The 25,290-nt window shown below is 35.3% G+C and overlaps 1 protein-coding gene across 3 annotated transcripts in view; it reads left to right on the plus strand.

The window, feature by feature from the left end:
- ST18 (ST18 C2H2C-type zinc finger transcription factor) overlaps positions 1 to 25,290 on the plus strand; it is a 101,813-nt gene that overhangs the window by 22,999 nt on the left and 53,524 nt on the right. The window contains exons 2-4 of one of the 3 annotated variants that reach the window (XM_071804113.1): positions 2,808 to 2,914; positions 9,654 to 9,708; positions 11,598 to 11,628. In XM_071804113.1, coding sequence (XP_071660214.1) covers positions 9,654 to 9,708; positions 11,598 to 11,628 — 86 coding nt within the window. In that variant the 5' untranslated portion in view covers positions 2,808 to 2,914. The remainder of the gene's footprint in view (positions 1 to 2,807; positions 2,915 to 9,653; positions 9,709 to 11,597; positions 11,629 to 25,290) is intronic. The other 2 variants (XM_071804114.1, XM_071804115.1) reach the window with 2 other exon arrangements.

A 25,290-nucleotide genomic window follows, 5' to 3' on the forward strand; every position in this document is an offset into this window, starting at 1 on the left:
TGCCATCTGTAAATAGTTTTGAACTCTTTACTAAAACAGACAAATGAGTTAATGCAAACCATGAATAGATTGGGCCAAATGAAAATATATTTGGAGTGAAGGGGAGTGATCTTATCAAAGAGCCATGATTAACAAATAAATGAGTTATTTCTATCTGATTTCCATAAACAACAATCTTATCATCATAGTTGCAATAACGTAGCTAGATGGCCTTTGTGGGCTCTGATTTTTCCGGTTGGTATCGCAAACTTCTACCTGTGCTTCTTGCTGTCCCTTAAAATTTGGCCCACTATTAATTTAATCACTCATAAAACCTACTTAATTAATGTGTTTCTCAATAATTTATTGTATAAGATCTTGATGTTACTGCGAATTTGCACTCTTGTTTGCTACCTGATTTATCAGAACCCAGCACTTACATTTGAAACATGAGTTGGTTCTTGGAGTGTGATACATAATTTATACTTCAGAAGGGTTATGTCACATCCCATGACACTACATAATCCTACACACCCTGCTTATAACATGACAGACGCATGACATTGTATTAGACTTTTTATGAAACACAGTATCTTCAAATGTGCACTCACCGACGAATCAGCTGTACAGCAGCCAGCACTCTGTTGTGTGAAGAAATAGAAAATAGCACATTTTAATTTATTAACCAATAACTTCCGTTGTAATTAAACATAGAAGAGGGGATCAGGTTTTGTGCTTTATATAAAGTCTTGCTTTTGTCCTGCTATAGCACGTTCTGCTTTACAAAGATAGCTGATGATGTCACATGCAAGGCAGATGGGAGTAAAATAGCAAATGGCACTGTTGCATGTAGTTTTCCAGCATGATTTTGAAACTTGTCCCCAAGCCATGACCCAACTCAGACTGCTTTTCTTAAAAGGAGAATTTCTGATGCTTTAGCTTATTATGTAAAGTTATATGTGAAAAGTTTTGCATTTTCCTGTCCTTTGTGCACTTTTCCAAGTGGATCTCAGCTGTGCTGTCTTAACTCTCAGTCCCTTAGGATGAGAGAGACAGCAGATGGGGTTAGGGCAGAGGGCTGATGCTTCTGACAGCAAACGGCCTGGTTGTGGAGTGGAAGCTGTGAGCGTCAGGAAGCTCCTTTTCCCCAGAGAACCAACTACCCACTGAAGAAAGTTGAAAATGAGCCCTTTGAGAAACGCTATTAAAAGTAGTAAAAAATTGCAATTGTGCAGATGATGTGCTGCTGTGTGGTTATTCGGATGCTAATGAGTTTGACATTGGGGAACTCAAAGGGTTTACAGCTACTCCCTTATGTGATTTAGCTCTTTATTGGCAATCTTTGAGAAAATAAATGAAAAATATATTGCTAATAAATACATAGCATGATAGGATTTTAGACAAAGCTGCTAAGTTTAGGCCTTAGAAAGAGCTTTGTTCACTATTGCAGCCATTCCCAGAGATCTTTTGTTTTAGGTTACTGTGTTTTGAACCATGAAGGAGAAGCAGGTAGAAAGCTTTAAGACTCTTCTTTTTTTTTTTTTTTTTTCTCCCATGAATGTTGAAACAGAATAGTGGGGAAAGAGGTCTATGAGGATAAACATCATCTTTTTTCCAGCTAGAAAACTGCTTAAAAAATCATTTTGGTATTGGGTCGTTTTGTTCTGGGTTTTCTCCCTTTATCATCTTGCATTTGTTTTCTGCTTTGCTAGTTGATAAAACTTTATTTATTTTAATTAAAAGTTATTGATGGAATGCAAATAATATTCTATCTATTGGGACTAACGCAGAAATTAGTCACTCAATAAACTCTAGCTTACCTGAGAATCTGTTTAGAATGAGCCTTTCCAATTTCAGAAATGTAACATCACTAATTTTATGAGCATAGCTTCATCAGATATCATTAAATCAATAGTTGAAGTTTCACCCTGAAGTTCCTAAAGTTTATTTGCAAACTGTCATAATTGGAATAGGTTGAATGAACAGATCTGTTTTACTAAATACATTGGGCACTGCTTGAGAAGGACATCTGAAGTTGCAAGTGATAACGAAATTTTCATATCTTGGCCACTACAGGCAGGAGCGATGCTAAAATAAAGTCTGTCCATAGTAACTGTGTACAGACAGATTTTCTCAGGCTGTAAGTGTCTATAACTTTAAGTGTTCAAAGGCTTTAGGTATTAATTATTTCTGAATACAAGGCTGTCCGTATGGCACACTCAGATATAAACTTCTGCAGCTCTTATTTCCTTGCCATTACTGTGATTTTAGTGGGAGTTACCTCATAGAAAGGAATCAAAATTGAGCATGCAGAAATGTCAAGTGTTTCCTTCAGTTTGCTTAATGTGAGAACAATATCAGCCCACCAAACTCTAAACTCTGATATTCAACATCAGGAAAAAAAAAAAAAGAGAGCTTCTCTGCTATTAAAATATTTTAGAATGCTTCTTATTTATTTCACATCACGTACCGAACTGTCCTACTCAGTCAAAGGGGTTCTCATGTAGTAAAAACATTTAACTAGCATTTCTACATATGGAAACCATGGATTTTTGTCTGTGCAAGAAGAAAAGCTTTTCTTAGAGAAGGTCTATTTCATAAGCTATCGGAAAGGGCATTAACAATATAAAGAAGGTACTGTAACAAAAGAAAAATTACTATTCTTTTTACCTTTTAGAAGCATTAGTGATGCCTCTACACCATATCTTTGAAAAAATGCACAAAACAATACACCTGTATTATTTGTGCCTTTGATATAAAGAATATCCTGTTTTATTTAGTATAGCTGGTTTTTGGTTTTCTTTTATTGTCTTTCTTTTTTTTTTCAGAAGATGAATTACAGGACTATCTGTTAAATCAGACAAAGCATCTTGGGCTGAGTGACAGATTTGGTCCTTTGGAATCTGCACATATTTTCACCTGGAAACACTCAAAGGTGGGATAATTTATTTACAAAAATGAATTTGAGTCAAAATATGTATCTGTATTAGCACTAGAGTACTATGCGGTTTCATGTGTAGTGTCTCATACACTATGACTATTTTTTTCACATAACATTGGCTGTTTTAAGAACAGCAGTCTTCAACAGTCAAATGTAACACTACCGAAAAATTGAAAAAAATATTTAAATTTTTGTAAATACCTAGAAATTTTAGTTTTTAAGTTTCAGAACTACACTTTGTTCGCATTACATACAGACAAGAACCTAACTATCTTTGAATCTATATGAGTCCAGGAGTGGGAATGTATTTCACAATGCACTGCTTACATTTAATCTATGAGGGATAGTTTGTGATTTTTTTTTATAATGTTTATTGAGGTCTTTTTAACTACGTATCAGTTGAGTGGGATAAAATCTTTGGTGTATCTGTAGAAGATCTCAAGGTGTCAAAGCTGATTTTCCTGCTTGAATATTTACACTTTCTTCCTTCTAAAAAAAAAGTACATAGTAGCCCAGGAAATAGTGAGAACACATTGAACTAAGTCAAAAATAGAAATCCAGGAAAAAAAGCTTCCTGAAAGTAGGATCATACATTAGCTTGTGTTGAGCTGCATTTCAGCATGGCAGACCATATAATTTTTCTCTAAATTTAAAAAGCTAGCAGTTGCCCCTTAATTTCATAAAGCTCTGACTCTGCCCTCCAAAGCCTTGGTAAAGCAGACTAATAGAAATACTTGGCACACATCAGTTACCTAAGGGAATAATAGAACTATTTGCTGTAGTCGTTTGGCAAAAGGACATAAACATATGGCTTTGGTTTATATTCAGCACTGCCAGTTGTGCAAAGTTGCATGCATGAAGTATACAACAGCAGTGACAACTCAGAAATCAGAAGTGAGAATCAAAATAAATCATCCTCATTACAAAGCTATTCAAGCTTGCCTCTGATTTAAGGTTTATTTTGTCACTGCAAATTTTTGAGTAGTGATTTCAATGTAGAAAATACCAACTTCTTAAAAGTATGTATACCATTCAAGTACACCAGAAAATACCAAATCGTTGATGAATTATATGTGTTATAAACATGCTTTAAAGTTTGCATTCAGTAGACATACTTATTTTAAATCCTGAGAAACAAATATATCTAAACAAACTGTTTCCATGTTATTCAACTTTTTGCTACAGAAATGAAGAATAGCACTGTATAAACTAAACCAAAAGTTTCAAAAATAAAGATGAAATGACTCCTTCATTAAGAATAATCAGAATCACAAAACAAGGCACAATTTCAGTAACAGTCTCTAAGAAGTCCTACTTCGTAAATTTTTCTTCTCCTTTCTGACCATCAATGTACTGTTAAAAAAAAAAAAATTAGAAACTTTAAGAATGATGCTACCAGTGTTCCTGAAAATTTTTTCTTTGGGTTTTAGTTTTTTTTTTTTTTTTTGCTGTCAGTGCTGAGAATATATAAACTTTATCTAGAGGTTTCTATATTTGTACTTTGCATTTCCTTCTTGCCCTGTGCTTCTCACCATCAGTCTGCCATTAATACTTCATATTAAAAAAGGTATCATAGAGCAACAGAAGGGTGAATTGAACACACATATATATATATAGACAAGCAAACAGCACTCTATACTTCTAGATCGGCTGTAGGAAATCTTACTTTCAGATTTATTAATAAAATATTTTTCTTTGTGACAATATTTCCTTTTTATGTGTTAAAATCTTAACTGAGTTATCGACATCAATCATTAAAATATGAGTACCAAAAGCACTGAAAATCATGCTCTGAGAGTATTATTTATTGTAGGGTGAAGCACATACAGTGTCGTGTCACCTTGGGGTACAGTACAGCACAGACAGGTTTGTAGTGCTTAGCAGTAGTGCTTAGCTCAACTTAGATGTCGGCAGCTTGTGTTCAAGACTTGAGGATGTCCTTTAAAAATCATCAAGTTTGATGTCTGTTTGTTGGTGGTTTTGTTTGTTTGTTTGTTTATTTTTTTTTTCTGGGTAAGTTCATTAGTAGTGACATATGCAGCTGTTGCCTCTATACAAACTTAAGTAGTTTACAAATTAAAAATAGTAGAGAAAAAAATATTTTCAGACCTCTCAAACTCAGTAAAGGTTTGTACTAGAGAAGTTGTTTGCCAGGATTCATTTTGAAATCAGATGTAACTTTTAGTCACAAAAATCCAACTTTTATACAGCTTACTTCTAGATAAACTGGTGATTTCTTTTCCTCTAGCTAGTTACACAAAATGGAACAGACTGTCACTCCCAGAATGTGAAACCCACTCAGGGCAAGTCATGCTTTTACAAAGACTACAATAGAAATTAGAAAGTGTACAGCTCTTACGTTAGCTCTTTCCAGGAGGTGCATTTCACTTTTACCTATGTCAGCGACACTGGCTTCCCCAAGTCATGGTTTACTTCACAGTAATGTGGTGTGAAACTATCTTACCAAGATAGTAGTATCAATTTAATTTCTGAAATTCAGAATTTAAAATGTGCAAGTAAACTGAGATAGTTATTATTATTGTTATTATTATCATTTATTGCATATGCTCTGTTTTCAGCTGTTAGAGGGTGTTTCAAAAAGATGGACCCAAGACACCTTGTGTTGTGACTTCAAATTGGGTCCATCTTTTTGAAACACCCTCTATTTTTGGATCCCATTACAATATCAGTACATGCACATGTGTACAGATAGATTCCAGGAACACACACATAGCCTCAGTGCCAAATCCTGATTCTCTCACTCAGGGAAGTATTTCCAGGTGCTGCTCTCCAGTCTGCTGACTGCAGTGGGATGGTAGAAACAGAAGAAGTAGCATTTGGTTTCTGCAGCCAGGAACTCTAAAACAGTTTGCTCAAAAAGTGTGCTTTGCTATTATGCCAATAAGTTCATCTGGAGAAAAATGAATAACGTGTAGCAGTCACATAGCAAGTTATTCAAGTTTCAGCCAAGCAGAATTTGTAGTATCATCAGTGACTCCAGTCAGTTTTCTGGGATCTAGTCATCAACTTACCCTCAAGTCTCAAGCAATATTGAAGGAATGGTGAAGGGAAGATCATATTGAAATTCTTGAAGTCAGACATAAAGCATTCATGAGCTTCGTGAGATTTGTTGGGATATTCTTTCAGAAAATAATTCAGCATCAACAACCCCAGTAAATTTCCCCACCACAGAAATATGACATAACTGAAGCAATTCTAAGGAGACCATTTATTTATTAGCCTGATTGCTTAATGGTTTGGGACTGCATAGCTGCTACCGCTCCATTGCTGTGTTTCTGACTGTGTATCTCCCACTAATTTCTTCTGACTCCATAGTTTCAACTAATTTTGAGTAGAAAATGTTTAGATGGGTTTTAAACCCATCAAATCAGAAAATCTGGGTATAAGACACAAAGATGGAATGCAATTAATTCCACTATTCACTTGTCATTATTATTGTGAAGCTTGCCCTTGAAAAATATGGGACTGCAATTCCCAATGAAATTTTCCTGCAAGCATTTAGATATTATCCTAGTGCTCCTGATGGTTAAAAATAAATAAGTAAATAAATTAGTAAGACACTATTAGAGGGTTTTGTTCAGACATGGACATTCCATTTATACCTTACAGCCTCTTGTCTCAGGACTACGTATGTACTGGGACAGCTGACTATCCTGAGCTTTGAGAGTATGAAGCACCTTCCAGAATCTATCCAATCTTTACAGCATAGTAGTAATAAGATATGTCTCTGAAGGCCTTGATAACAATTACCTTTAAAAACTTTGGATGAAATTTCTCACTTAGAGTTTAATTCTTTGTTGTTCCATGGGTGACTTAAAAGTTTGAATACTTTTTGCTAACCGTCTGTGACTCTAATTTAATATAAAGCAGTCACTATGTAGATAAAAGTCAGAAGTGAGAAACTTTATTCACTTTTTTTCAGCATCGACCTGTCTCTGAAAGAACTATCAAAACCCACAGATATTATATTTAAATTTTGAGCAAGAGAGGTCTTTTTGCTGACATACTCAAAAGATTTCACAGTTTTATTCGTTTACTTTTGCATAAGTTTCAAGTTAATGCGTGGGAATTTTTGTAAGTTAAGCTGTTTTATTCTGAAGAACAGACAAGATGATTGTTTTAATATGTGGTATGGACCAAGCTAAACAGTCCTATAAATTTTAGCTTTGAATTGATTAAACATCTCTCATAGTTTAAAATTATTAAAAGGAAAGAAAATCAATAGAAAAATCACCTGCATTGATTATATTGTTGGTTTTCACTCATTGTGCCGCTTTTAAATATTCATCACAATGCAACATGCTATTTAGACCAAAGTAGCTGCTCTTCAGTAGATGCAGTGGACACTTTTTGTTTCATAATTAAAAGACCAACACTGTGATTGGTGTGGTATTTATTATGAAATGATGACAAAGGAGTACCAGTGGTTTTAATAGTTTTAGCTTACAGAAGCTGTTGTTAATTTTGTCTGTACAGTTCCAGGTGAAATAATGCACAGTGGATAAATAGTCTAATTTGGTTTAACTGAACATAATATATAGTGTGTTCTGGAGTTGTTTGTCTCAATAGACTATAGTAATCAAAAGTAATGAACCTATTATGTGCAGGACCTTGGAGAGCATAGAATGGCAGTAAAAGTGTGGCACATAAAAGGTTTATTAAAGGAAATTAAAGTCCATCATTGCCACACCTGCTCCCCTATTATAAGTCTATGGCAGGTCAGTGCCTTCAATCACAACTCAGCATCAGAGAACAGAGCCATGTTTCCCATTACCATTGCAGTCACATTGCAAAAACTCGTTCTCCACATTTTAAGGATAGTAACAAGTAAAGGCTGCCATCAGCCCCACTGCATAAACGTAAGCCAGTTATGCTCCTTACCTACTAACAACCAACATCAGATGAAAATTTAAACACAGAAAAGATATAGTTGTCTGGCTCTGAGATGTGTTTCAATCAATGCATATGTTCATTTCAGATGTTGCTAACCTGTGTTCTAGAATTAGACTTCTTCAAGCACACTAATACTCTTTCCAAATGCCTGTGTTCTGTCCTGCAAATAGGTATTTTGATTCCAGTAGCTGTATATAATGTGTAACCATATATAAGAACAAGCAGAATATAACCTAGGAAATTAGGGAAATGCTTTTTCTCCCCTAGAAAGTCTGACGTTACCCATTTTATTTCTCAGGTCAATTTTGTCATATTCTGCAATGTTCTTTCAGATAAGACCTTCAAAATATCTCAGTTATCTGAGTCATATAAAGCTAAAAATAAAGCATCCTCAGATCTTCAATCTCTATACATGGAAAAAGGCATGAATAGAAATTTGTACATCTTCCCTCTATGGGACAAATCAGTGCTGCTGATCCTCAGAAAGGAAGAGTGAAGTAATAGACAAGACCTTCTGTTGACATGTTTTTTTTATCTTGTGACCTTTTGCAGGGAACAATATCAAGCAGGCATTGGCAACTTCTGGTATCCACAGAATGCATCTACCTATTCCCCAACACATTTATATAAATCAGATGTTGGTGTCTGCATTTGTTCTTGTATATTGATCTACAGAAGCACATGGGAGTTTCTTCATCTACAGTCTGTTTGATCATTACCTATTTGCAGGAATGATGTAAACATTATTTAAACAGGGAAGCTGAGATTCAAAGCAAAGATAGAACGTAAGATACTAACATAGACTGAAAAAGAATTTTGGAGTTCCTGATACTTTGTTTAGACAAAAATTCATAATGACAGAGTCTTTCTTACATAAAAATTAAGAATTACTTTCAGAAAGGACATTACTTCCCTGGACATGGTTAAAATTACACTGTTGTACAGTCTGCTATGTGTCACTGCAGCTCTCCACACCAGAACATGAAATTTTAATCCCTTTGAATTTCAGGGGTTTGTAATAAAATCCATGGATTGAAAACCTGCCCCTACAATTATGGCTTTGGGCCAGATCCAAGACCAGAAGGTGGATATTTCCAGTGCTGGTTTGGGTGTAGCCAAAAATGTTATGAGAATGGTTGATCTTGAAAGGTCTCTCATTTCAGCGAATAATCTATGGCAACAGCTGACTTTGGGGGGGGGTTCAGATTTTCAGTAGTTTGGTGTGAACTTTTTTAATGTGGAACTAAAACCTGGACACTACATTCTCCCCAAAACTCCTACAAATGTGAAACTATGTCCCTGACCAAAACTTCTGTAAGAAGCAGTTGATTGGGTGATGAAGTACTTAAAAGTTTTATGTGTGCAGTTACACACATTCAAGCAAGCAGGTTTCACTTTTTAAGGATGAAGTTGTCAGAAATGAAGGTTCCAACACAGCTATTGAGATATGCTTCTGTTACAAGCATAATGCAAAGTGCCTGTAGACACTCCAGAAGGTGATTGCTGAAAGCAACACTCATACAGCATTGCTGTTTCTAATCTTATGCCTTCAGCTAACACCTGTAAACCTTGTCATTAAACCTTACAGAGTCACTCATAACAATCACTTTATTAAACAAATCTGCATCATTAAAAGTATCTCCTAGGTATTTACTAGATATTCACAGATGGCTTTTTATCTCTTTGACAAGATTAATAAGGCATGATTATTCTTCCTTCTATTACTGTCTAGCCTTTGGAAATGTGGGGAAAAAAAAAAAGATACTTTTTTTCTCAATGGCAAAAGGAATGAATTAAAGACTTTGTGTTAATATTACAGATGGATGCAGATGGGGAAAATAAAAAGCTGCGCACACGTTCAAAAGGAACCAGGGGTGAGTTAGCAAGCACGTTCCACGACCCTGTGCCCAGCACACCATGAAATATGATAGTTCCTGTGCACAGTCCCTAATGTGCAGTAAGAGAGTGTGTAGCTTCCTTAGGGCTGCTTTTTTAATCAAGGCAGGACACAGACTGCTGGCATTAAGAGGCACAATGTTATTAGATATGATTTAAAGAAAAGCAAAAAAAAAATCTACTGTACGCCATTTTCTTTGAGCTATTTCTCAAATAGAACAAAGGTTATGTTTTTTATTATTTAAACAAAGATTTTTCCATAGGGAGTAAATCTAGAAAATTTTGAATGGATGCTTTCAAAATAAAGTACAAAACTTTGTCTCAGCCAACTGATCTTTTTTTGTTTCTATTGCCATTAATAATTCATAAATTAGCTGTGTAAATGGTCCAGAAGTCAATTTTCTTTAGTCAAAAGCTGCAAGTGTATGTGGCAGAGGAAAAACCTGTGCTTTTTTAAAGTACTAGTGCTCATGTTTCATTTTCCAAAGTTACGACATAGCTGTATTTCCCAGCTATTCCTATCTTTTTGTAAGGAACAGATGGAAATGCATTACTGAGAGATAAACAGGTCCTTAATGATCTCAACATCTGGAAAACATGATTGACTAGCCATACAGCCCTTACAGGAAAATAACTTTTTATTTTAATTGATAACACTTTTTGTGACTCTTGATGAGTGAAAAATTGAGATACGTAAAAATAAATGACAAAGTTTTGCCTGCCCTGTGAGCATTTTTGCTTATGACTATTTTCAGAGGTGCAAAGCACCCATCCTTCACTCTGATTTTAGTGTGAATTGTGCACTCTCAGGACTGTGAAAAAAGACTAGTTTGATTCATTGTCACAATTCAGTAGTTCTGGATTGTTAATATCATAGCTTGAAGTTGTGGTTAAAATGAAAAATGAAACTGTGGTTTGCCTCAGTTCTCTAGTTTTAAATGGTCAAAGAGTTGAAAAGTGCAAGACTTCACTTAGGAGAAGACAGAGGAAGTGAGAGTGCCACAAACTGCCCACAGGCAAGGGGATAAATAAGACAAGCCTTTCTACAGAACTTAATCATCGTTGTATCCATCCTCTGATGCATCCCTCAGTAACGTTCTCCGAAATTAATCTAAAATTCATATATACTTCAAAAGCACCAGAACAGGGGATTTGAACAAAGTTATGGAATAGGGAAATTATTGACACCTCAACATTAGAGCATGTCTTCTCTGTTGGTCAGGACTGTAAGTTAAAACAGTCTGGCTGACTTAACAGACTTTAATTATATAATGTTTAAAAGGGAATTAAACATTCATATCCTTTTTACTCAAAAAGATAACAACACATTTTTAAAACTTATGAATTTCTTTCTCAATATTTTTTACACACATGCATACACATCTTTAGGAATTAATAGATCAGGAACAGTGGAAACAACAAAAGTTTCCTGTGCAGTATGAGTAATCCTTAGAACCACCTGTTGGTTTTTTCAATACACTGTATTTCCTCGTGTGGGCAGATATTTTTAAACGTGATCCTTTGTCATTCACAAATTGAATTAAAATCAAGAAAAATAAGATATTTGTCACTCTATTTTCAATAAAAACAAATGTCTTCCTTTTTTTAAATTTTTTTTTAATTATTATTTTTCTTATTGTTCAACTGAACAGTGTACTCCAGGTTTTATACATCCTAAAATAACTGTGAGAATTATCTGCTCAGTTAACATTTGCCACTTATAGCTACAATCCCGTGGTTGGCATGAAGTAATCACCTGTGTTTTGATAGGTGTTCCTCTGTCATCACAGATAGGCAGGTGCACAGTTACAGAAAGCGCAAGTCTGGAAGTGTAAACTAATTCATTCTTTCCTGCTTTTATTAACAGTTCAAGTGGATTCTATAGCTCAAGAGCTCAGGTAAGAACTGACATTGTTTATTTTTTAAGTTTTAATTTCTGATTATATTGATGAATTAATACCAATGGTATTGTTATTACTATAAAACAGAGTCCAGTAAATGGTACATTATGTAAAGGTTTAGCATAGACCTGACAAAGAGTACTTGATACAGATTGGCTTTTTACATATACCAAAAATAAAAGCAAAATGTAAAGTAATGCAAAGTGGGCAGGATTCTGGTATGCTATCCTTATGTTCAGCCTGTGTCAGGGCACACAACAAAAGAGTATACTTTCTGATCAATCTTCAGCCTTCTTTTTCCTGTAATAAGTATTGCAATTATTCAACATCCGAACATTCTAAGAAATATTAATCTTTATAAGATTTTCTTAGATTTTTTTTTTATAAAACTCATAGTCTCTGTATACTGCTGTGAATTTTAAGTGCAATAGTGGTTCCTTCTTCCTCAAGTATTTGCTGAGGTTGCATATTTTATTGAAGTAGCACTAAGTACTTTTCAAATCTACATAAAGCATGGCAGTCCATTCAAAATCAGAAATTCTGCAAGGATATTTCTGATCATTAACAATCTAGTAATATTTTAACATTACTACTTTAATCTCACTAATGTGTGCATCAGCTCCTAATAACTGGTCCAAGATCTTAGAACAAACTCTGCAAAGACTGGTATATTATTCAGTAGAAAATCTTCAAAAAAAGAATTTTTATCATCAAATTCTAGTTGTCTCTGTGACAAATTTGCTCTTCATGTCCCCCAAGGGAAACATTTACAGATAGGTCCAAACTCCTATCGTTTTTAATGAAACATACAATGGACTACAGCTGCAATAAAAAAGCTGAAAATATTTTTGCAAAAGAGATTTTCTTTAATAAATTTGTTTTGCCTACACTCTCTTTTCATCACATGCTACTGAGCTGCTTTCTTAACCACAGCAGGCATCTGAAGTATGTGTTAGTGGGTTAATCTATCTAGGGAAGAGAAACATCATCATGTGATTTATTTGATCAATCAAAATGCCACTCTTTCTTAAGGTAGAACATGAAATATTTACGGTAAGCTATTTGCAGTGAAGACATACAATATTTTAAGGTTTTGTTTCATAATAAAACTGAAAAAATTATAAGCTTCTTACTGATATTCCATAAAGGGAAGTGGAGGCTAACTTTTTGGGTAAATTGTTCATGATAAGTCACTTATTCAACTCTGCTGTGAACCTCATTTTTCTGTATGGCTTGAGTTTCCTGAGATTTAGTGCTGTTTCTTTTTCCTCTGTGCATCCCCAATTTATGCACCAGAAGGATGCGTTAATCCAAAGAGGCAGTCATCCAAAAATGAGGATGGTCCATGTGTTCTTAAGAAAAAAAAATGTTTGAAAAATAGAGAATGTACAAGTTTTTGCAACATCAAGGAATCTGTAATTTATGCATAATCAATTACTATAGCTTTTCTCAAGCAATTTTGCTTTTCCTTGTGAAATACATGCTATCTTAGGAACTACTGCATAACAGACTACTCTCTCTGTCAGAAGTGTGGACTGCTTCCATAAAAAACATAGTTTGATTTAAAACAGTGAACTAAACAGCCAACAAAGTCATTGCCCAGTCCTTAACTTGGTATTTGTAACTTCTACAGTACCAAATTCCATATTGGGTGTCTTTGCAGTCAGGTGATCAACTTTTATTAATCTATTTGTTTATGAAAAACTAGAGGAAGAGAGGCAAGGACTGCCTTTTGGAAATGTAGCTGATAAACTGCATTCCTATTAATAATACCCGTATTATTGTGAAAAAAACTATTAAACACTCCCCAAGAATTAAAGACTAAAATATACTGTTCCGTTCCCTGGATGCAGATATTGGAACCACTGTCTTTTCTGACCAAGGTTCTAAATGCTATGTTGGCTGAGAAATTTAAATCCGTGCTTAATTAATTTCCCCTTTTCCCCTGGCTTATCCTATCTGACAAAGCACTTTTGCAGTCCTTATTGAGTTTCTGTTACAAAGTGCCTTGGGATACTTCTACATGAAAGGCACTACATAAGCTTACATGCTCATATTGTATTATTATTAGTTTCATAGCATTGATTGGTTCTAGAGCATTTGTTAGCCTTTTCTTATTCTGCAAGTTGTGGTTCACAAAAATAGAGAATGAAATAATGAAAAGCAAAACGAAGAGTTGCAATTACCAATTAGATGCAATAATGCATGAAAATTTCTCTTGTATAAATTTCAGGGGTTGCATTCTTACTTAATGGAATTCAATGGCAAAAAAACTGGAGTTCAAGAAAGCCAAGATTTCATGCAGAAATCTGGCTAATGATTTTGCTATCATCCATCTCTTCCTGAGAAACAGGACCACCTTTCCACATAAAACATTTTCAGAAAAAACATCACCTTAAGGGCCACATTGGGATTTAATTTTTTTCTGTTTAGTAAAATAACTAAAAAATCCCTTGCACTGCACTGAGTTTTCAGAGGACAGAAAACTTCCAGATGTTGACTGCCTTTACACAACTCCTATTTAAGTGTCAAACTTAAACAGATTTCATGTAATTATAAAACTTCAGGAATCCCAAATTTCAATGTCATATAATTAATTTTCTTTATATGTGAATATTATTAATGCTGCTGTGGTATTAGTTCAGATTTATAAGACTTTTTTTAGTTATATCTACTGTATATGCTGCAGTGTTGAAACATAATATGCAAAACTTAATAAGTCCTTCAAAATAGATCTGTTTCTCCTTCCAGCCTTAATTATTCGCTTATGAACAACATTATTTAATTTTTCATTTAGGAATGTAGTGCTGCCCACAGAAAGAGATGAGTCCTTTATCACAACCTAAACATAGCAAACACGATGTGTGGTAGAAGTGAGTGATAAAGCCAGGAGATATTTATCCCATACATTCAAGTTTGAATCTGACACCTTTTGGACGTAACAACTTTGTTATATCCATCTTCTGCAAGAAGCAGAAAGAAGTCTTCTCTTGGATGAGTGGGCAATAGACTGCTGAAAGGACCAGGACCTTCAACTGTGTTCAGGATTAGAATGAAAACCAAGGGGAAGTGAGGAATATTGGTGTGATGTATTCTCATTACTGTGTTCTGTTTAACAGATGGGATACAGTACGATGAACCATCTGTAGGTTACGGAGTGACATCTGGGTCAGACCAAGAAAGAGTAAATTGAGTTGATCTGAACATAGGATTACAAAAGCATAGATCAGTTTGGCGAAGTCCATATTTGTAAAAAAGGGTAACTTTTCGGGGTTAGATACAGGTAAGACCAAGTCTTTTTGGCTTCTGTTACTAATGATTAATGAAGACTACACAAGGCACTGGTGCTTCAAGCCATGGAGAACAGTCCTGCTCTTTGGTACAAACAGTTACATTTCCCTTTACTCTCTGTAGTGTTGGATCACTTCTTCAAAAGTTCCATTTCATCAAAAGTAAGGAAGGTTACTTTTTACCTGGAACTCTTTTTCCAAATGTTGTGAAACATTTTAGATATTCAGATAAGTTGAACTGCACAGTGTCAATATGTAGAGATACAAGTATCTTGGATGCTTTAGCAGTGAGACACGTAACAGAGCGTCTTGATGTCTCTTTGGTAGGAGCAACTGGACAATTCACCCTTTGTTGCTGTGTCTTGATTAGGAGGATGAGAAAATAGCAAACCAACCCTGCAGCCAGTGGTACTGAACTATTTCAGAATGTTTATGTTACTAAAATCTATTCCTTAACTTCATCCAAAATGTTTAAGAGGTATGCCAATAAAAGTAACAGTATTGATAGTGTACTAATAAGCATTTTTCTAACTGAAGTAGTTATTGCTTATTATACAATACTGAATATTTCGCTTATTTCCTCTAAGTGCTGGTAGATCATATGTACCCAATTATATCTGAATGTTAGTTTCAGACAGTAACAGAATGAAGGTAGACAGTTTGGTAGGTAGAAGATGATTTGGCCACTCAGGAAAAGTTCATGGCATGAAATAAAAGGGCTGTGCACCCTAGCTGCATTTAGAAAGGAATGTCTCATTGGTATGTAGGTTTTTAAGAAGTATTGTATGAAAAGAAAGCAGTAGTCTGGCAGATGATCTGAGAAAGAGGTGAAAGTGCTACCTAGATGATGGAAGAAGTGGGCACATCAGACAAAATAAAAAAAAAAGGCTCAAAGATGTTCTCCAGTAAGAACTGAGTTTATGATTGTTTTATGTAGCTATGACGTTCACAGTACTCCTGTCCCATAACACCGCTTAAAAGTGAGACTGAGAAAGTTGTTTGTTGCTACCCTGCATCTGGAAAAACTGTCAGCTTTACCCTTTGTTTCCACTGGAGTTGGTCATAGACTCTGATTTTCTGGAAACTGGTGGGAAAAAGAACATTTACCATAATCCTGAGTAAGCGCATTTGTAATAGAATAGAGCTGGACCCTTGAATCTCCTGGTGACTCATCTGTCTCCCACTGGGAGTACGAGACCCTCACAGTCCTTAATGTGCTCTGCTGAAACAAAATGTGTCCTTGAGTCCAGATAGACTTAGTAGTAAATGCTAAATTGAGATGGTCAATAGTTATATCTACTGCCAGGATATTTATCCCACTTTTGCGCAGACACGTCTGAGCTTGACAAAAAGTCTTTTTTCTGCAATATTGAAGATTGGGTGTTGACAACATACATTCCCAGCTTTCCTCCCCAGTGTTCCTTTTGATGGTTACTGGCTGGGTCAGAGTTGTGCTAAATTGTCATTCAACTGTTCTCTGTAATATATCCAGATTAGGCATTTAATCTGAGATAAAGACCTGTGTCACAGCATTTCTATTGATAACTGATATTCAGTTAAACAATGGGCATTAATCTTAAGAGTACACATACCCCAGGTCTTGTAACACAATAATGAGTTGAGAGTATATACTGCTTGCTCTCTAGCTTGGAAAATAAACTTCCTCCCTGCCCTCACCATTGTAGTAATTGAAAAGGTTCTGGGGCTTTGAAAATATTAACCTCTGCCTCTTACTCTATGATTTCTGGTATAATCAAGGCTGTCATGTTGTCATCAATTATATTTTCTTAAATTTCCAGTAAATCTTATTCATTTCTTATTATTTTCTGACAACACTGTTAGGTTCTTCAGGAATTCAGGGAAGCATGCTAGTCAGTACTTTCCTTAAAGAATCTGTAGAAAACTATGTTTTATGCCAAGGAAAAATTATTTTATAAGTGATGTTTGATAGAAAACTTCTAGCGGTCAAGTATAAATAAAGACTGAACAATCAAACATGGTGCATTTTACTGTGAAGCAAAGGTAAGTATATGCTGGTCACAGAACTAATAAAATAATACTGCTGGAATTCACCTATCATTATTATATCCTGTATGTCAACCATTCTCATCATAACTAATAAAACAAGCATTAATGTAAGTTGTAATGGCAATCAAATTTATAGGTCTGTCATGTCTATGTTCCTCCCTTGTTTCCTCTTTCATCTTCCAGTGTCCCTCTAATTAGCCATCAAACTGTGAAATATACAGTGTTGGCATTCCTTCTCTCCCTTTGCTCTGCTTATTCTTCTCCCCCTCCCTTCATCTCCTCCTCTTCCTTTCCTAGAGCTCTGATGCACTGATGCACCTCAAGCTTTTTGCCTTTTTTGTAGTACCACATGCTTTCAGACTTAAGAAATAGGTTGTTGTTTCAGTAAAGAAACAGTAAACAAGAAACAAATAAACAGAGATAGAAATTCAGACATTTTCCACCTCAAGTTTTCTACTTTCAGATATTCATGTGAGTAGGTTAAGGCTTGCACAAAATGTTTGGAACTGGTGTATAGATAATGTTAAGGAATGGAGAATATAAAATAAAATATTTTCTTTCCATTAAAATGACATTCTTTGAATGAGATTATTAAAGATAATAATGTCCACTTTTAAAAACATTGTCAGTATTTCTGTGAAGAGAAATAATACCACACAGTTCTGGGTGATCACAAGTAATAACTTAAACATTTAGCAGATAATCCTGAGGTTGACAGTTATTTGACTTAACTATTCAGTGAACTGGTCTGAATAACCATTAAGATGGCTGAAATAGAAACTGTATCTCATAGTCCTTTTGAGACTCCTGTGTTTGGAGTTGTTAATTACAATAAATCATTTACCTAATTCCTGTAGATATTAAAACCTTTTGATCACTGTGACCTTTTCCTTTTCCTCCTGGATTTACTTAGAATATTTAAAATTTGTATTTGATGTTCAGATTTCCATTTTAGTTTCCTTTAGTTGATATTTTATGTGCCTTTGCTTTATAGGTGATTTTTGTAGCTTTTTTCAATCACAAATGCATTAGGTAAGTTTATATCATATTATAGGCACTGAACAGAACACTGGAACAGGCTGCCCAGGGAGCTTTTAGAGTTTTCTTCTCTGGAGACATTCAAAACCCGCCTGGACACATTCCTGTGTAATCTGATCTAGGTGTTCCTTCTCTGATAGGCGGGATCAGACTAGATGATCTTTCGAGGTCCCTTCCAACCCTTAACATTCTGTGGTTCTGTGATAGGGCTCTTTTAACATCTACTGTGTTCATTTCTAGACAACATCTGCAGTCTCAGTGTCTCTTTTCTCTTTTTTATTTTATTTGACCATGCTTTTAGAATTTTTCTGCTCAAAGCCTGCATTTAATTAAAAAAAACAAAACAAAACAAAACAAAAATTATTAATTAGGTTCTATATATATATTTCTGTAATAGTTAGTTTTATAATATATGTCAAATGCACATCCCTTTAATTTTAACTCCTAGACTGGCAAATCATTATATGAAGGTTTTTTAATACCTGTTGAACTTATTGCATTTTAGAAGGTTCCTTGCCTTGAACTAAAACTTGTTTGTTATTTAATATATTACAGCAGTCATCTTCCTCATCACAACTTCTGTGTTCACCAGCACACAGTAAATGTTATCCTTCCAACCCTACACAGGAATTTAGAGTTGCATGTGCCCTGATGCCTTCTGCTGGGTGACAGAATGTATCAGAACATTATAGCCCCAAATGGTTGTTTCCTCGTATGGCAGATCTTTTCTCTGTAGATGATCACAAGCCATATAGAGATTGAAATGGCAGCCAGTGACTTCTGTCTCAGATATATCAATCATGAGTTAAATATTATGGCTGACTGAATTGGTCTGTCTGACTGGTGTCAAGGGTAGTTGCAGCCAAGCAAAACCAAGCCAAAACAGACTGTGGACAGCCTGGAGATATCAAGAAAAGGAAAAGAAAGCAGCCATGGGACCTCCTGCCACATTAAAGGGAGGTACTACCTCCTGACAATGAATTGCTTATTGTCCCATTAACTGTTGTCAAAAAATACAGAAAAGCTTATCTTCTTTAAGTCTTCTCTAATCAGACTGTAGTTACCTGTAAGCTTTTTATTTGTGCATTTACTGATGGTAGTAGGCTGACTAGTCATGTGCAAGGCTTTCTGAATGCAAAGGTTGTGTGGATGATCTGTAGATTTGCCTAGAAACTTAATCCGTTCTAAGCCAAACTCTTGGCTTGGGTCCCACTGGAATTTATTGACCTACTGAACCTGGACAGATTGAGTGAATAAATGAAAAAGAGGCTAGGGAGGTTGGGTTTGGCCCAGATCTTGGGCATTCATTCATATTACTGAGTTTAAGAACTTCTATTAAACATAACTTACCTGTTAGAAAAGCATCCAAATATACAACTCTAGCCATACAGAGTTATAGAGTTCTTGGTCTATGAGCTATAGAATGGCACCATGAAGAAGTCATCCATTTCATTAAAATAATGCTTCAAATAAAGTGTTTATGTGTGGGTTTTTGTGTTTTGGTTTTTTTTGTTATAATGATCTGAATATCCTTCTGATCCTACAAGCTTGTAAACTGACAACAAGAAAACCAGAGAAGATCATTTAAATCTGTGCTGTCTTTCTCTGAGTTGCCTTTCCTTCGTGGAGAACTCTGCTAAAATAGTAAACTAGAGTTTAAAACAACAAAACAGCAAAAAAAAAAAAAACAACAACAACAACAAATTTAATGAACCTATTGCAGCCTGAAATTGTTGTCCTTTAGCCTCAGGCATCGCAGAGAGCTTGAGGCATGGGCAGATTTCGCCATAACTGCATGCCTTTTCCTATGTTATTGCTGACTTACCATTGCTCCACTCTTTTTACATGCTTCTTTTTATTTGCTCAATCATTTCACAGTCCAGTTATTCTTTTTGGTCAGGTGGCCTATAACATTTAGTTTACTGTCTGAAGCATCTCCAAGCTCAGTACCTAATTACTCAACACCATTACCCATTTCTCCCCAGCCTCTTCTTATGGGGGCTAATAAATCCTCTCTCACCAACAAGGATATGGCAGCTACTTTGCTTTTCTTAGATGTCTTTTTAAAATAAAATACATCTTTTAATATCATGCTCTAGCCAGCTTTCAGGTATGATACCATATTTTCTACACATTAGTATGTGTCCAGTTCTGTTGCGTTTTTCCTAGCTAAAGCTTTCATTTGTGTATATAGACAGACACTTTAATACCCCCGAGTTACAGAGCTTATTTTACTCTATATTAGTGTTCATAAATATGAATTTCCCTTCTATCTTTCTTCCCATCTATACCACATGTGCACTCCTTTCATCTTGTTTCAGCCCTGGATTGAACTTCTCACAACTCATGTTTTAGAAAAAGAGCATTGTCCATGTATGGCAGTAAACCTTTATATTTCTAGAAGGCCCTTGAACCCTGGAATGAGTGCTACAGTGCACAGGAAAAGCCCCTGTCCCTTTCACAGATACAACTGTAAGTCAAGTGTATGAGTTTGTCAAAAAGGGGTAAAATGCATTTTTTGTGTTGTGTCTGATATTAAAAAATGAGAAGCAGATTTTCTTTAATTCTCATTGGAGTAAGTTGTGCTAGTTCTGAGCTTCTATTACAGCCAATTCACCAAAGTCTAAATGATGAGCAATCTTTTTTGATATATAATATTGGTTTAAATACTTTCAACTTTAATTGGTTAAAAACGTTGACGGAAGGAAAATACTGTTGTCTGACTAATTCTCTCCAAAACAATTTTTCAGAAATTCCCAACAGGAGCTATTTTCCAGATTATTTTTCACAACCTAGGCTGAATCTGTGAAATACAACACACTCCATCATTCTGTCCAAATATTGTAGACTGTTTAAAAGTTACTATGGTTTGGTTTATTTTACAAAAAATGAGAAAACATTAATGTCAGTAACTCAGACGGCAGATTAGCAATCAGGGAAAATACAAGTTTTGCTTCTTGTCAGTGATGACAACTCAGTGGTTCTCTCCAGGACTAGCCTGCAAAGTTTCATCTGTAAAAACTAACATCAGAGTTCTGTTAAAAAATGGTCTTTTTAATATTTTCACGTTGAGCCATAAGTTTTCATTGGCATTATCTTTGAATGTATTTAAATTTTATTTAAAAGAATTTGAAATAAAACTTTTGTTTGTTTGTTTGTTTAACGCAATCTTAGTTTGCCAATGAACTGTAACCCAACCCTTGATGACAATTTCCTCAGTTGCATGGTTTTACTCCTTGAAGTTCTTCAACTAGTCAATGTGTTGCCACCTATAACTTGTAAAGCAGGCAGTTGCTTCTGGACATGTAAAATTTCCCCACAGCTGACAATTCACAAATCTTTCCACTTTTACTTTTTTAGATGGGCAGAATGATCATTTTCTTTAACCTGTGCTTCAGCATTCATGGACATACAAAACATCTGTAAGCATAGTTTCATATCTTACTGAGTTAAAAAATAGTTTGGACATGGGAAGCATATTTCAGGATGGAACATCAGAATACAATGTTGTAGAAATTCTGAGAATGTACATAGCCCATACAGAAGACAAGATAGAAGGTATTGTAAAACTTAGAGATCTTTCAAAGGTACAAAGATGGGGTGAAATCATTAGGGCCTTCTCTTGAACTGCCATTCTCACTAGTGTAAGGCACCTCATGAAATATCTTCCTTAAAAGAAAATAAGACATTGATCAAGAAGTCCTTATTTAAAATGCAAGTATTTTTCTTTATGTCCTTTGAGATAATTTGCTTTGTTTTGCATGTAGAACCTATATGGATTTTAGAAGAGAATGCAGTAAATGGAATTACTCTTTAGTTGTCATTTTTCCCAGGGTATAAACCCTGTAGATTCTATATTCCAGTATCCATGGTCTGAAGTGATGCAATTTACTTTCTTCATTTTAGAAAACATTCTTCTTTATATATATATAAAATCTGTGACTAATCCATGTCTTCTACCTGATTTTGAGAATCTAGGATTTATATTTGTATATAGTTAGGATATGTGAATTCTTTCATATTCAGTAAGTAACTTTGTGGCATTGGAAACACCACCCTAGTCCTTGCAGACCTGACTGATGTGGATTTTTAGTCTTTCTGTGGACACTCCAACTTCTGGCTATGAGACAGGGTATTAATACCTGCTTTCTGTCTGTTATCACTTTTAGAGAAACCTGAGCTGAGAACACTATCACTCTCACTTTCACAGAACTATAAAATTTACAGGCACTGTTTGCAAACAGTGAGAGTTAGTTATGGAAATGGAACATGACTCTGACTGTCTTAACCTGAAGACAAAGCAAAGAATTGAGTCATAGTCACTATCTACCTTCCTCTTTTAACCACTGTTGTCCATCTGAAGTTGCTGTAACTAACAGCGCTTATTTGGGTTTTTAATTGCAATGATCGGACTATCAATGCTCTCTTTCTTTGGATTCTGACATTCCAGATCCTCTCATGAACCTCTGGTGTTCACAGTTGATATAAACTATAGCGTCAATGTCATTTCAACTGACATGAGATCCATTCGAGGAACAGTTCATCCCTTTTCTGTACCCACTGCTAGTAATTTCTCCTGTCCATCATCATCTTATGAGGAGCTCAGGATTTTTATGTGATTTTGGAAGATCAGATACTTTCAGATATGGCTTAAACCTTTGGAAGTCATTGTGCTAGAGAGTTAGACAGAAACCAGCTTATCTGTTTCTTAGAGAACAAGCTGACATAGAAAAGGACTTACAGGCTTACAGGCAGATACTCCGAATTTGTGTTCCTTTTAGGTACCTCTGATTCAGTACAGTCTTAAAATTCTTAGAAGAAAGCTCAGCCATGACTGACATTTATAAGTGTCAAGGGTTTAGATTGCGGGGTGACAATAAAACCCTGGTAGATATATTGTTAACCTCCTCTCCCCCCCACTTCCCCCTCTTGCCCCTCCCTCTCCCTCCTTCCCACTCAGGACAGGCGATCTGGAGGGAAAGAAGGACAGGGAGAAGAGAGTTGGAAAAATTAAAGATGTTTTATTAATGCTACGAATAAGAATAGAGAAAATAATACAAAATATGCAAAACCAATCTCGAAAGTCTCAGCAACTACAGAGCCAGCACCCAAAGTCCTGGATTAGACTCTGTAGCCAACCTGGAGCTGGATTCAGTCTCTCACTAGGCCTCAGTTCGCAGGGACAACCAGCAAGGTCCTCTCCTAATGTCGGCCATAAGCAGAAGGGAAAAGGAAAGGGAAAAAGGCATGAGATCCTCGTGATCTCCCACTTTTATATGAAGTATTCACGTGAATGAAATGTTATACACAGTTGGTCAGTTTCTTGGTCACCTGTTTCTCGTTGTCCCTCTCGCGAAATGTGAATCTGTCCTTATCAATAAGTTTGGATTCCATTACTAGGTTTACCAAAACATGTATCTGGTTCTCCAGGAAAATGCAGCTAATATGAAGGCTTTAGCTGACAGGCAAATTCACTAAAAGAGAAACTTGTTTTTTAACAAAACCAGGATAATAAGTTACTGGTTTGTCAGTGGCAAGTGTCCCTGAATCTTCAAAAAACAACTTTTCTCTCCTATAAGGAAAACGTAGTATTTGACTTCTGCAGTGTCCCAGGGCATCTGCAGGTTGGTGACAAAATCTCATCAAGGCCTAAAGTATATGGCAACATCTTTAATCACAATATCATTGAGAAGTAGTTAGGCTAACGTTCTCCTTGTAACTATTGATGTGAAGTTAAATGGTTTTGCAAGATCAGAGGATGATTTCTGCTTTAATTGATTCTATAGTCTAATGCTTAGTTTTGTAGTATAGTTAGGCAGTTAAAAGGCAATTCACGTTAAAGTAAAATGTTCCTTAAAAAATGTTAGACAATAAATATTAAAGTGCCTTGATGTTCAAAGACATTTATTTTCTCTCTTGAATCTAAGGAGTGTACATAAGATGCAGTGTGTTCTCTTCTTAATATTTTACGCCATCCACTACAGTCATTAGTAAACAGCAGTTGTCAGGCTGAATGTATCACCAGTTTTAGCCACTATCGCCATTGTTTGCTCTGTATCATGCTTTACCAACCTGCAGGGTGCTGTGAACAAGAAAAATGTCCCCAGAGATCTGGAAGTCTTGCCAAAAGATCAACAACAAGGGTCCTTGCTAGCTACTAAGTGGTTAAAGGTTGGGTTAAAGACTTGCAAACATATCACTTAGATGAACCAATTACAAAAAAAAACCCACAACCATGACAATTTTTAGTAGTAGGAAATGCTGCATGTCTGCTTAAAGACTGCTTAAAACCTCTCTCTTTTTTGTGAGGCATTGCTTTGTGGTAGTAAGCCAATGCACTGTTCTGCCTGCATACTATAATGCCAGTGTCTGCCCACATCATTCAAGATGTATTCTGAGCAGAAATAAAGGAAAAAAAGGTCCCAGTAAATTCTCAAAGAAAGTATTTAGATGTGAAATATGTATGAAAGATTAATCATGGAGGTTTTTTTCAACGCATGCAACCAGGTCTTACACATCAGATTTTAACCTCTTGGCTCACACTATGATAACAGACACAAGACTCTTTTTGGTAACTGAGTCATTGACTAAAAAAATTTAAAAAAAAAAAAAAAAAAAAAAATCTGCTAATTATAGGTAGTACTAAAATGATTTATTATTCGTAAAATTTAAATACAGTTAAATTGGGGAAAAAAAATAATGTATTGGCTTTGGGCTCATAACAAAAAAGCTTCTCCTGGTTTATGAGCCTCAGATTACCAAATAACCTTGACAGCTGAATCAGTGTTCCATGACAACAAGCAGGCCATTGATAAATAGCAACAAAACTATTAGATGTTGAATTTATGAGATGAGTAATAGAGAAGCTAAATTATAGGTTTACCATTTGACAAACTACAGCTTGACAAATCTGTGCTAACGTACGTGTATGTGTGCGTGTACATAAGCAAAAGAGAGAAATAGAAACTTTTTAAGACAAAGGTGAATTTGATATACCATGAACGTTACAAAGACTTAAATATATCCTTTTGATAGTCATTAAATTTCCAGTGTCCATTGTCAAATAGCTTACAAATCACATGTAAATACTTGAAAAATGATACCACTTGTGAAGTTGTTCTTCTGGTTTTATTTCCATTTTTACTTTTAAGCACTGTAATGTAGAAAAGAAGGGGAATTGCTGGTAAGTGGTGAATCTTTAAACTGGCTCTTGCAATCTAATAGATTCCAGTTGTAACTCAAACCCAGCTGTTTAAGAGGTCACCAGCAAGTGTATATCCTGCTGGATTTGAAAAATCTCTTC

Source organism: Patagioenas fasciata, chromosome 2 (assembly GCF_037038585.1).
Source record: "Patagioenas fasciata isolate bPatFas1 chromosome 2, bPatFas1.hap1, whole genome shotgun sequence".
Lineage (NCBI taxonomy): Eukaryota > Metazoa > Chordata > Aves > Columbiformes > Columbidae > Patagioenas > Patagioenas fasciata.